Source organism: Chelonoidis abingdonii, chromosome 5 (assembly GCF_003597395.2).
Source record: "Chelonoidis abingdonii isolate Lonesome George chromosome 5, CheloAbing_2.0, whole genome shotgun sequence".
Lineage (NCBI taxonomy): Eukaryota > Metazoa > Chordata > Testudines > Testudinidae > Chelonoidis > Chelonoidis abingdonii.
The window spans coordinates 83,492,139-83,506,763 of record NC_133773.1 but is presented as its reverse complement, the minus strand read 5'-3'; the positions used below and the strand labels follow the sequence as shown (position 1 = coordinate 83,506,763).

General features: G+C 38.7%; 1 protein-coding gene across 9 annotated transcripts in view; it reads left to right on the top strand.

Moving 5' to 3' along the window:
- Nucleotides 1-14,625, top strand: part of SORBS2 (sorbin and SH3 domain containing 2) — a 436,274-nt gene that overhangs the window by 408,086 nt on the left and 13,563 nt on the right. For 8 of the 9 annotated variants that reach the window (XM_075066420.1, XM_075066419.1, XM_075066418.1 and 5 more), the window contains one exon: nt 3,239-3,442. In XM_075066420.1, coding sequence (XP_074922521.1) covers nt 3,239-3,442 — 204 coding nt within the window. Of the gene's footprint in view, nt 1-3,238; nt 3,443-9,687; nt 10,495-12,437; nt 12,633-14,625 lie in introns of all 9 variants that reach the window. The other variant, XM_032800336.2, reaches the window with a different exon arrangement.

Below are 14,625 nucleotides of genomic sequence, written 5' to 3'. Positions count from 1 at the left end.
GCATAACCCCTGCTATAGAGAGGATCCAGTGATTCATCACAGCACCCCATTTAGATGCTGGACCTCCATTTCTGGATAGCTTTCACTTCAAACCCCTTACTGTTGAACAGGATTTGCAGGGTTGGTGGGTTTGTTTTTACTTCTCCTTTCTCTCAGACTATGGTAATTCATGGTTACAAAGTGCAGGGAAACTCTGTGTAAACGTACACACTACAATGTTTCTCCCACTACATCGCCCTGGGAAATCCACCTCTATGAGAGGCATAAGGCTTAGGTCAACATAGTTCCTGCAATGCCCTGTCTGTATAGATACTATGTTACTTGCATTGCTTGTTGGCTGTCAGAGCCGCTGACAGCCAGAGCTGTGAAATTAGCAAGTGTGTCAGTTTCAGTGTTGGTAGGGTTCCTTTTTAAATTGAGTGTGGCAGGGGTAGGGGGAAGTGAGGGATGGGGGATGATGGAAGGGTGTTCCAGCTGTGAACCCCAGTAGTGCTGAGAGCCCAGGCTGTGGGCTTCCTGCAGAACTCCCAACTGGAGCCCGGCTGCAGCCAGGGCTCTATGCTCTCCACACTGCTCCTCTTAAGTCAGTGCAAGTGCTCCTGGTGAGGACATGTGCCACTGACAGAAAGAGGGTAGTGTGCACATGGAAAAAACACAGTAATTACTGCAGTGGCTGTAAGTCAGCCTGTAGTGTAGTGTTGACAAGGCCTGAGTTTTCCAAGGCTGGGGATTTTTTCAATTTCAGGGTATGGCTACACTTGCAAGTGCACAGCGCTGCCGCGGGAATGCTCCAGCAGCAGCGCTTTGAAGTGTGAGTGTGGTCGCAGCGCCAGCGCTGGGAGAGAGCTCTCCCAGCACTGCACGTATTCCACCTCCCCATGGGGATTAGCTTACAGCGCTGGGAGCCATTCTCCCAGCACTGCAGCACTGTTTACACTAGTGCTTTACAGTGCTGTATCTTGCTGCACTCGGGGGTGTTTTTTCACACCCCTGAGCGAGAAAGTTGCAGCGCTGTGAAGTGCCAGTGTAGCCAAGCCCTCAGTGTCTTCCCATTAATTTAAATAGACTACGATTGTCTTTCCCTGACTTGTACAATGCTAGGTGCTTGGAGTTAGTTTCATGTAAACAATTAGCCTGAGAGGTGCCCCTCCCTGCCTCCTGGCTTCACCCCACCCCACCCCCCGTTGTGAAGTGATGCTATAGTTGCATCCTAGGTATAGTTACAATGTTCTACATATACATAACCTGTATAAATATCTCCTAATGGTCATCAAGTTCAGAACATTACATGCTTTCATAAAAGATCTTACTTGACATATAATTAATTATACACTATAACATTGTATGCAATCGCTTCAGTTGCTTATTCTCTAGGGTTCAGACACTTTCTCCCTTTGGGTTGTCTGGAATCTGAATGTCACAGCAATATATTAAATAAATACTTTTCCATAATTCCAAGTTTGAATCTCATATTATTGTCACACACTTGGGTATTATTTAAGAGGTTTTATTATAATACAGACTTGTGCTGTTTGGAATCTACTATCATGGCTGTAAGATATTTTGTGCAAGTTTCTAATTAAAGAAATATTTCTTCTTGGATTTAATGCCAATATTTTCTTTCTAATTGTAATACTAATTCGTGCTGTTTCAACAACATATTGTAATTTACAATAGGTATTCTTTAACATAAATCTACAACTCTAACCATATTTATGGAATAATTCCAAATTAGGCATAGCAAGATATTAAATATTAATGTATTTCACCAAGTGATACATCTTTATCATAAGATGTTTAATCCCCAGATGATCTGGTGATGAAAGGGCATTATTCATACACAGAACAAAGATTACAGAAATATGGATTTTAAAACATCTTCCATGTAAAACCTACTACACTGGCTAGTAAAGCAAATGTAAAATTTCAAACTTTGGTTCTTAAATTTTGCTACCACAAGCCATGATTAGCATCCAAAATAAATGATAGTGATATTCATAACCCACAAGAAGTGACTGGGAGCTGAAGAGTGCTCAGTATCTCTGCAAATCAGTTGTTTATCCAGATGCTTAACGTTAGGTATGCAGGCTTGAAAACATTTGCCATTAGGACTATTCAAACAAAACAAGATTTTATACTGGTAACACAGAGAAAAATTTGTATCTATAGGGCAATTCTGCCTCAATCACACTTTCCTGGTGAAAAAAGGCTGATGCCAGATGGTTTGGTAGGAAGGAATACACTGATCTATTTTTCATCTGACATGACTGAGCCCAGGACATGATCTTATTGATGGTGATTCAGGGACTGATCCAGCACCCATTGAAGGTGCTAGGAGTCTTTCCATTTACTTCAGTCTTGCTGAATCAGGCCCATACTATGTTTAGTATGCCCTAAAATCAGGAAGACTGAAGTGAAGGATTAATTTTCTTAATGTGAATATTAAACATGAGCATTATAATGTGAACTTCTGTTTAACTATTGTAAACATTCATGTTTATAAGTCCTGGATTTTATATTCACAGGAGTTGCTATCTTCATAGCCTGGTTTTGATGAAAGAGTAGCTGGCACTTGTTTGTTTTTGTTTCTTCAATCAGAGATGCTTTTATGGTACTCACAAATCAACAACAGAAACAAAATCACATAAAACTAAGAGGACTTTGAGATAGGAGGGTGGGGATTGAAAAAAAGTTGTCCCGCAGGAGACATGATAAAATATATGTTACATAAAACAAACAGGAGTCCATAAAATTTTAATAAGGAGAAAAGGACTTCAGTATGGCCTTTTTCTTAATCTTCACTGGATTTTCAAGAAAAATACAAAACCAAACAATGTGATGAGCAAAACATTTAAATACAACAGTCACAATTACTGACTGCAGGAAAGGGCCAGGTCAGTAGTCTAATGGAACAATAATGTATTGCCATGTAGGCATCTAAGTTCTGAGCTTGAATTCAGAACTCAGATGCCCACTGAGCAGAGCAAAGTGCACCTCAATTGATGTTTAGTATCTGGTATAGGAATGGCATTCATGGACCAACACAGGCCCTCTCTTGCTGGAACAATAGCATTATGTGAAGTTAATGGGAAAGTGGGGAAGATTCTGAAGGCTCCGACCAGGGCCACAAAGGACCCCCATGAAAAATACTGTGATATGTTGAGATAAAAATATAAACTATTCAGAAAATAAAGTTATCACTTGTCCACTGATAATTAATTTTGATAATGCATTACAGGGAGACAGAGTAATTCTTCTTAAGCGAGTTGATCAAAACTGGTATGAAGGTAAAATACCAGGAACCAACAGACAAGGCATCTTCCCTGTTTCCTATGTAGAAGTCATCAAAAAGAATGCATCAAAAGGTGCTGGTGACTACCCTGATCCTCCAATACCCCAAAGCTATTCTAGTGATAGAATACACCATTTAAGTTCAACGAAGGTAAGGACGATTTGTTTTTCCATCATGCCTAGAGTGTGTTAATACAATCTTGTACATCTTTGGTAAAATAACCAATAAATAGTTTAATATAAAATTTTTAACAATTCACGCATCCCACCCACAGAAATCATATTTAATACTCAGTCTTTTTCTGAAGATAGAATTGCATTGCCAAATTTTCATTGTACAACTTAATTTTTTAGCATACGCTATGGCATTTAAGCCTCTTCCTGGTTTTCATTAAGTCTATAAAATTCAAAGTGTAAACCTAGGACATAAAAGGCTTAATTTCCAAAGATGTTTTAAATATCCTTCGTAGATCCCAAACTCCGCAAGTCTAGTCATTACCCATTACATTATCTAGAGAATGGCCAGGCAGAGTTTGGGCAGCAAATCAATCCCACCAGAACAAAACATGTTTAGCAACTTGGAACAGATTTGAGCATTGTGGGTTATGTTCAGTGGACTGTTATGTTGCAATATGAACATCTTTTTTTAATGACACTGCCCAGAAGATCTTTCAGTCCCTGTCCATCCTTGGGTGCAAGGAAAAGGAGGAGTCAGCCAATAACTTTTTTGTGTGACTGGCCTCCTTTTTGCCACCCACCGTCCAGAAATGGATTTTTGTCATAGTTCCGGCTCCCTGGGGTGATTTTGTAACATGATACCACTTGGGTTAAGCTATAACGATGCAAATGTCATCACATTGCAATACAGTTCAGGTTCAGATCTTCATAGCTGTAACCTGAAACCAAGCTTCTTTACAGCTTCTTACACCTAGTCATGAACACTCTCAAACATTTCAGAAGTGTTTGAACTCCCCTCCCATTCCAATCTATGCAACCATCACAAATTATGTTGGCTGATGGGAGAAAAGTTGGTTTCCATTGAAAGTTCTGTTCTTTTCTGATGATGAGCAGACTTTGATCAGTTATTTAGTTGCTGAAATGTTACTACTTCTCACAAAGATTCGCACACAGTCTCTTTAAAGGCAACAGAAGCATGAAGATTTTTGTATGGGGTTTCAATTACTGTTAATGAGAGTTATCAGTCTAAAACTTTTTTTGAACATCAAGGAGGGAAAAAAACCCTTCAAATGTTCATTTTCCTTACTTGTTTATCTCTTTAGAGTATGTTCTTTTTGTGTGTGTAGTTTATAAGCTCTCTTTCTTCAGTTATTGGTGTATTTTTGTTTCATGATGTCACTAATATATTACCTTGCTCCTTTTTATCTATATTTTGACAGTTATTCATAGATTAGTGCTAAGTTACAATGTTAGAATAGGAGAAGCTTCCCAACTTTCCCTAAAGATTTCCAACTACTACCAAAATGTGTCCCTGATGGACAAGCCTGACCTTTGAATTTTGTGCCTATGGATAAACACTAATAGAATCAAATGTGAGATTTTCTTGATCGGGAGATAGTTCTTGGTCTTCAAATGTGTGTCAACAAGAATGCCAGCTGCTATATTTTCCCCACCCAATAAGTTTTGGGTTGGAGTAGCAGCAATTTAAGTTTTATAGTAGTTAGCCATCTTCACATCCCCCTACTTCCAGGTTTTTATCACATAACTCATTGCTAAGGTTCTCATCATTCCATTGAGAGCTGGGCTGTGGTTTCAAAGCATAAGTTCATGAGAGACTCACGTTTAAGTTAAAATCACCAATAATTCTTTGATATTTAAATAGTTTACATCTTCCCTCACTTCAAAGTTGAAAAGACCAACTTTTGGGGAAGAGATTGGAATCAGAAGGTGTTTGGAGGATGTATTGAAGGGTCTCTCTCTCTCTCTCTCAGAGCTTGAAGAAGAAAACAGAATGTCTGTCCCTGATCTATATTTCTTCATATTAGTTGCTGGATATTTCAAAATATCTTTGTTGTGATAGAAAAATAAATATAGCAGTGGGAAGATTCTCAGCTGATGTAAATGTCATAGCTCCCTAAGTGCCAGTGAACTATGGCAATTTGCACCAGCTGAAGATCTTCCCTGAGACTGCTCCAATAAAGCATCTTTCCTTGACCAAGAAGGAATAGGGCACATAGAGATGCCACATGTTCTTTGTCCTAATGACTTCATAGGAGTTTGACGAGAGAGGTAGCAATGGACAGGTTTGACAAAATCTCTGAGGATATGGAGAATTAAAAATGGCTAAGTTTCAGAAAAGAGGCACTTGATGTTTCTGATATAACAATAAGGATCACTAGGCCTTATTCTCCACTCTATTAGACCAGTTTTATGGTGATATCAATGCAGTTACTGTGACATAGCAGGGTACAGTCCAGACTGATGAGCACTGTGTCACCCTGCCCTCTACCCTGGGGCACCTTTTACAGTACTTTTCTGCTGTAGCCTCTAGCCTGGACTGCTCACAAACAGCCTCCAGCATGCAGGTCACTCCCAAGTACATCTGTGTGTGTGCTGCAACCAGTCAGCCACTCCATGGCTCTTACTAGCCTTGGTTATACTGCAGGGTGACCCCAACAGACTCTCAGTCTTAGATTATCCCCTAGCAATGTATGCCCTGTACTGCCCAGACATCAACTGGATAATACAGGTTTATATAAAGTCCATTATTACTTTAATAGAAATAATATGCACACAATTTGCCACCCAAATATAGTTTCCCAGGTACTTCAATTTAAACACATTGGATTAGATAAAACAATAAAACAAGTTTATTAACTACAAAGAGAGATACTTTAAGTGAGTACAAGTAATGAGGCACAAAAATCAGAAATGGTTACAAGAAAGTAAAGTCAAAATGCTACTGGTGCATAACTTAACAAACCATATCAGATTCAAGCAAAGTTTCTCACCATATGCTTTCAGAAGTCTTACTGACCAAACCCTCTAGGTCAGGACTCCTCCCAGAATTCAATGAAGTCTTCTTTTGGTGTGTCAGGTGTAGAGAATCAATGGGCAAGTAGAGAGGTGGGGTACCTTGGGGTGTTTGCCCTTCCTTTTTAGATTTTTAGTCCTCCTTTTGAAAAGCATTTCCAACTGGGTACCAGGGGACAAACAGTTTATGTGGAAAGTTTCCCTGCTGCTTTTTTCTCACCTGTTTGAGCTTCCTTTATCTCCTACTTCCTGCTTGATGACTCTGTTTACTGCTTAAATGCAAATGAAGGAGAGCACAAATTCCGTTGTTTGAGACAGACATGTTTGCCAGCCTCGGTTTGGACTTGTGTTAATAACACTATGCAGTAGAACAGGGATAGGCAACCTATGGCATGCATGCCGAAGGTGGCACGCGAGCTGATTTTCAGTGGCACTCACACTGCCCAGGTCCTGGCCACTGGTCTGGGGGCCTCTGCATTTTAATTTAATTTTAAATGAAGCTTCTTAAACATTTTAAAAATCTTATTTACTTTACATACAACAATAGTTTAGTTATATATTATAGACTTAGAGAAAGAGACCTTCTAAAAACATTAAAATGTATTACACAAAACCTTAAATCAGAGTGAATAAATGAAGACTCGGCATACCACTTCTGAAAGGTTGCCAACCCCTGCACTAGAATCTTATAACTTCACATATAATGTTACCACACACATTTTATCAGGACAATATTGATGAGCAAATTGTGAGTTTTCAAACGATACCTTACTTTGTACAACAATTATTACAATAGTGTGTAGGGTGAGAACATGGGTATATTCTGTCAGTTACCTCTCTGTACAATTGTAACGAAGTGAAGAATCAGGCCCACAGAGTCTAAAACAGATGTCTACACACATGCATGTCAGTGAGTATCTGTTTTCTAAGAAAAAAAATCAAGGGTCTTTTATGTGATAGAGGGAATTTCTGCAGCAGTTGCTGCACTGACACAAATGGAAGAAAAAATACGGTACTGAAATCACTCAAGCCAACTTCTCATCCATTAATTCTTCTGTATATTCAGAAGAGGCTACGTGTGTGGAAAAAGTGTCTTAAGTCTTCTTTTCTTACAATAGCTGGAGAGGCTTTAGTAAACTTAAGCATTCCCAACTTAGTACTAGGGTTTAGCATTGTAAAGGTTTTTCCCCCACTTTGAACTTTAGAGCACAAAAAGTGGGGACCTGCATGAACACTTTTAAGCTTAATTACTAGCTTAAATCTGGTACACTGCCACCAGCCAGAATTTAGTGTCTGGCACACTGTCTGTTCCTGCAAAACCTTCCTTGGGGAACATAGATCCAAAACTCCTTGGATCTTAAAATAAGGAGAAATTAACCATCCCCCTCCTTTACCCCCCAGACTTCCCCCCCCTGGGTTGCCTTGAGAGGCTTCACACCGATCCAAACTCCTTGGATCTTAAAACAAAGAGGAATTAACCAACCCCCCTCTTTTCCCCACACCAATCCCTGGTGAGTTCAGAGTCAATCCCTTGGATTCTAAAACAAGGAAAAGTCAATCAGGTTCTTAAAAAGAAAGCTTCTAATTAAAGAAAGAAAAGGTAAAAATTATCTCTGTAAAATCTGAATGGAAAATGCTTTACAGGGTACTCAGATTCATATAGACTAGAGGGAACCCCCAACCCCCAGCCTGAGATTCAAAGTTACAGCAAACAGAGGTAAAATTCCTTCCAGCAAAAACACACATTTACAAGTTAAGAAACAAACATAAGACTAATCCGCCTTGCCTAGCTATTACTTACTATTTTGAAACATGAAAGACTGATTCAGAAAGATTGGGAAAGCCTGGGTGTACGTCTTGTCCCTCTCATTCCCGAGAGCGAACAACGAACAAAACAAAAAGCACAAACAAAGACTTCCCTCCACCAAGATTTGAAAGTATCTTGTCCCCCTATTGGTCCTCTGGTCAGGTGTCAGCCAGGTTCACTGAGCTTCTTAACCCTTTACAGGTAAAAGAGACATTAACCCTTAACTATCTGTTTATGACAACCATGATCAGTGGCTTCACTTCAGGAATCTACTTATTCTTCCTGCTATTCATGTATATAACATGTTACCCATTATATCATTTTCTGCCTCTAGAGGCTCTTCCAGTTGTTTGGGGAGGGAGAGATAATTCAATAGTCTTTGCATTATGTGGGATCTGTTCATTGTCAAAAACAAAGGAACTCAAAACTATTAAATTTTGCAAGAGGACTTGATATCAGGAAATCCTATACCAAAGAATTATCTAACTTCTCAAAAATAAAGCCATCTAACTTGAGAAAACTTCAGTAGGAGGTAAGTAATTTGCTTTCTTCTCCCCAGTCTATGACTCTCCGGTTCAAACTCTGTATAAGTAATAAAGCCTTATTTTGTTTTCTTACAGTAATATTTAAAATCTAAAGTAGCCAGATAATTAAAGAGATGTGCAGTCTAGAGTTTAGATTATTCTAACAAGGAAATTAAAATATTTTTTCATGCCAGTTTAATTTTGAGGATTACTAGTAACAAAAAATACATTTTCAGTATTTACTGAAGCAATGGATATCTACAGATGCAGTGTATGTATGACTTACCAGTCTATCATTCTTACAAAAGGACTTTTCTTTTACCAGAAGGATACTTCAATCAATATTATGTAATGCTACTCAAAATATATTGCTATGTACTGTGCTGTCACCATCTTAAAAAGGATTGTTTACTGTCTACATTCTATTAGATTTAAGTGTATGTACCTTAACTAAATATGTAATTTTATTTGTTCACAATTACATCAATTTTAAATAAAAAGTGCATTATGTAGCTATTGATGCCTTAATAAAAGTATGCAATGTATTTAAGATGTTTCTTTAAGATCACCACAAGAAGGTACAGCAAACATTTAACATTAGGAAAATTAGAGATTATTTGCTTTGTTCTGTTTATATTAGTGTTTAATGGAACCCAGTGAGCAAGATGCTTTTAACAGTATGACTATTCTGAAAATAATGGTTTGGGGAAATCAAAGCCGACATGAGTGTACTATATAACAACTTGTGATAGGCTCACTTGCATAGAGCAGTAAATAACATAATGCTAGCAGATCAAATTTAGGCTCCCTTCATACTCCGTGACTCAGATCTGTCTTGATGTTTGACATTTAAGCCCTAGGCCAGAACCTGATACAGTTTCACTTTTCAAATATCTTTTCAGCTATTCTGATTCATGTAGTAATGATTTCAGACATTTGTGCTCACTGAAATAATATCCTATAATCCAGAAGATGGCACATAACTTTTTTTCTTAAGCTACTCATATCTTAGTCCAGTGTCAATTTTGTTTGTTTGTTTATTTTTAATTCCTATGCTTTTCCTTATTTCTAAAGTTGGCTTCCAAAGCATCATCCCCACCTCCCAGATATCATTCCTCTCCTTGGCCAGATTCTAATAAAGGGAATCTCCAGGCTATCACCAATGAATGGTTGTCACTGACTGTTGGTTTTCCACCGTCAAGCATGCCTGCCCCAACTCCTCCACCTTTTCCTGACAGCTTTCATTGTGATCTAGAGGAACTCAACTCTTTGGCATTAACAGCATCCCAGTCTATACCAATGTCCCCTGCTAATATCACTTGCCAAGTTAAGGATGATCATTTTATTCCATTTATGTCACCAAAGACCTCTCTCAGGTCTTCTGAATCTCTTCTTCAGCCCTTCCCTGCATGTACTTTTGTATCACTTCCTCCAACAATCCAATTTCAGGACACAGCACATAAGCCCATAACAAATGGTATCAAAATGAATGAAAGAAAATATAAAGATCTGAAAGAGATTATTGGATCTCCAACTGTTAAAGAAACCAGAAGCTTATCAGATACTACAAAAGCACATGGAACCATGAGCACTGCTTTTGCTGTCTCTGAGCCTTCTAAATGTGGCTCCCTACCCAGAATGCTAGCAGCAACTGATGAACAGGAAGAGGAAATCTGTGAGGAGCACCTGTCAATAATCCAAGAGGGTCAGCCAAAATGTCAAGATTCATATTTCTACAGATGTGCACCTGATATAACAGAACAAATGCCAGGACTGTATATAGAGGAGACACTGAGACATGACAGAATAAAATCTCCAATAGTAATTAAAAGCGAGCCTATGATACCGTATGGACACCGTTCATCAAGTATCAATAAAGAGGTATTTTAATTTCTTAAGAGTTAGCTTCTACATTCATACAGTTCACTCTCAGTATAATTAGTCTAGTCTTTTCTAATATATTTTTGTGTATCTATACATATACATACAGTATTATAATTAGGGTTGTATTCTATTACATAAATTATATATATTCTTAATAATAGAGAAAATGGCACTCTCATCTCAAATCTCTCTCTTGCTGAAACTGAAAGAAATACCATTCTAGGTTACATGATGCCCTTGTTTTCCAGTCTTCCCTTCTCTGCTGCCATTACAATAGTTCTGACCTGAAAGACCGAATGCACAGCTTTCTTCACAGGCCCATTAGTGCTATTCTTTGAATTATCTGACAGAATGGGAGCTCCCAAAAGCAGGGCTATCTACACACTCCTGAAAGCGTGAGAAGGAATCGCCTACAGAGACTCGGCAATTCACCTCTCAGATGTGTCATTTGGCCATCTAACTACTTATAGTGTGTTCATGTCACAAGAATGTGACTAATAACTAGGGCCCAGAATAAGTTTGGCCATGAAATGTGTGCTTTCTAAGGCATGATCCCTCCCACAGGTCCCCCTGGACCAGCACAACTCTGTAGTGCCCTTAATGAATGGCAATGTCTAAATGCAGCAAGATGGCCCTGAATTAAGACATGATATTTATATAAAATTAATTCTAATGTTTCTTCTAAGCAAAGTTTTAGTAACCGGGTTTTTTTATATATATATAAAATTTGTTTCAATAATCAGACCGTTCAAGCAGTTAATCTGGTTCAAACCAATCTATAAAACAGATATATGGGTAATAGGTGATCCCTGATAGATTGTAACACTTTGCAGTACTCATAACTTGTTCTCATGGCTTAAAAATTACAGTGTAACCCTGAGAAGAAACTACTATGGTTATTTCAAAGGACACTCCCAGTATAAAAATTATAGCTGTTAACAAACACATTCATTTACTTAAGATATTAATAACACTTACATTATTAAAATTGTAAGATTTTTTTTAAAAATTCAGTTTTGTCAGTGTATCCTCTTTTCTCACTTCCTTGCATTTCTCTTGACTTGCGCGATGAAAATTAGTTGATTGAGTCTGAGCTCTGTTTTATAGGCAGTGTCTTGTTCAGGGTCTTATTTCTGCAATGTTTGAGAGCTTCCACTCTGTCAAATAATTCAAAGGGTAGCACTAGTGAGCCAGTGAAAAAAATCACATATTCTGCCTTTCAGGTCAGAATGATTGTGATGGCAGCTATCTAGCAGAGAAAGCAAAACTGGAGAAAATAAGGGTACATGTAACAGAGAATGATATTTCTTTTTGTTTCAATGAGAGGGATATTTGAGGGAATATTTAACTAAGAACAACTGCTTTAATTGTATTTCTGAAAAACATAAAGTATTAGGTTTTGCAAAAGTTTGTTTTGATAACATTTAAAATTTGGCCTTAATTTAACTCAACAGTGTGCCCCTTATAAATAATGTATTTAAAGGCAGGTTTCATTTGAAGTTTTAACAGACCTTCATTTCATGTAGGGCCCAATCCTTCAAGATACTGAGCTCTTAGGTGAGGTGCTAAGCACCCTCGACTTTCATTGCTGAGCACTTGCAAAATCAAGGCTAAGACATATTAGGGTGCCTCCAAGAATACAGTTATGAAATTACAAGAGATACACTGACTCCCATCCCATATTTGTGTTTTTTCAAATAAATGAGCCTAAAGATAGGATAGTAGTAGGAAGTAAGTAGAATATGGTAAGACTATGAGTGATTTCTCCTCAGAATATTAGATTTACTGACTTGTGATGAATGTAATATCAGCCTGAGTACAGCAGTTAGGGGTCTCTCTGTCTCTGCTTGTTAGTGGTGTGTTACTCCTCTCTCTACACTTTGTTCTTCACTGATGGTTGTACAGCATGATTACTTGTTGTCTCTCTTAAATGTTTTAAGCCAGCCCCACTTTCCTCTGGGACACAAGGGCCTTCTGCTTCTCCTTCTCATCTTCCTTCTAGTCCTCCATTTCACTCTGCCAAGGCACCTCCCTCTCAGTCTGTCTCCACATCTTCCCAGTCTGCTGTTCCCCATTCACCTCCTCTCCTTTCCAAACTGTCATACCGACAGGAGATAAACTCACCAAAGTTAAAGGTAACTGCACTTCTTGACTGTGAATTGCTGCATGTCTCCATGTGTGTTTGACAAATAGAAGGAACAAGGCTGAGATTGATCTTGTTACATTTTTAAATATAATTTCTGAATTACTAATATTCGTAGCATAAGCATGTAGCTAGCTCAAATGTTATAAGCAGCGTAGTGCCTTTTCCGATTCAGTAACAATGTCAAATAAGAAAAAACTATCATGAAGGGACTGGATAGTTTAGGGAAAGATTAGCTGGATAGCTCAGGTATAGGATGTAGGAGCTTTTACTCTCTAGATCATGTGTCTGAATCCACACTAGGGGTTTGATCTAGCTCTCATTGAATTCAGTGGGTGGTTGCTGATCACAGCGATAGGAGATGAATCAGGCTCTAGGTCATTAGGCTACTGAAAAGTTACCAGATGTTGTGCTAAAGAAGTTTGTAGTTTCAGTCCAATTCCTAAGGGGCAGATGTGTACTTTACAATAACCACTATCACACTTATCACCCATTGGGGAACTTTCTCTTCACAAGACACATTTCCAGATGAGGGTTGAAGCACTGTGGCAGGGCATAGCAGAAAAGTCTGAAATTGTCACTTGCTTTCTAGGTCTTTAGTGGGTACAAAGAAGGAGTCAAGCTCCAGAGACATTCATTTCATGAGCATTACATTTGGTTTAAACAGAAAAGAGAAAAATCACCATAAAAACACTGATTGATTTTAAACAAGATTTAAGGTGTTCCATTTTTCCCCCACTGAGAAAGAGATGTTGTTGACAGCTTCATCTCTCTCACCTAAGAGACCACCTCTCTCCCTGTGATACACTACCTAGTGTATCTGCAGTAAGGAGAGATGCTGTTGCAAGATCCCCTTCCTATAATAGAGAGGAAGTTGCAGGTTGGGATGTACTCCTTCAGGACCCAGGGACTCTGAAATAATCTCCTGTCCCTGGTCTAAAAATTGCCATGATTTGGTTACTTTGAGGGCATGCTAAAAAGGCCATTTGTTGGTTTTGAAGAGAAGTGGGAGGATTGTAGTAGTGGCCATAGTATGTGGTTGGTAATAACTGAGCATGTGCTGCACCTTGCTAGAAGGGAAAGATGAGGCCTCTGTGTCTTAGATTTCCAACTCCCACTGACTTTTCGTGGGAGTTGGGTGCCTATCTGTCCTTTGAAAATCTTCCCTGTGTGATATAAAAGCATTGGGGAGATGATAGTGGAAAGTCAAATCAAGTCTATGCCAGTCTAATTAAAAATATACAAAACTAGAACATTTATTTTAACTCTTTGATTTTTAAGTCTTTAATGTTTTCATTCTTTTAGAGCCTTATATCTTGCAGGGAGAATGTCAGTATTTAAAGGTAGTGTATGCCCTCTTGACCCACACTTGGAAAAGTCTTTTGACAAACTGATCACCCCTTGCCCGCACAGTGGGAGGCAGGTCAGTTTCCTAAGCAGCACTATGTTTCTTAGTCCTGGATGTTAGAGCAGTGAGCATGTGGCCCAAGCAATGGACAGGCTTGGGGGCAAGGAGAACATTATGCAACACATCCTCCACATCCACAGTATGTAGCAGTGAACCTGTCACACTGTGGAACCCCCTTTAAGGGAGCCGGGCCTGGTGCGAGATTTCCAGCAGATCCTTGGATATCCATAAGGCTTGGAAAACAAACCCGAGACTCTTCCATGGTGGAGAAAACCTTGTTTTCTGAAGGAAGAAATCAGAAGAAACCCACAAAGGGAATCTTAAGGCGTTTTTTCTGCCTTCTTGGGCCCCCTCTAAGGCTTCTTTTGCATTTCTTTGTTATTCACTCTTCCAATTTGTAAAAGGAGCCCATTGTTCACTCTGAGTAGATGTACAAACATTTCAATGACAACTCTTCACAAAATCCAAAGGACCAGACTTCCAATTAGGATATTACACTTCACCATTTCCTCACAAATAATTCTCATTTTCTTCACATCCCCTTTCTTACAAGTTTTGATTTCCATGAAACAATTAG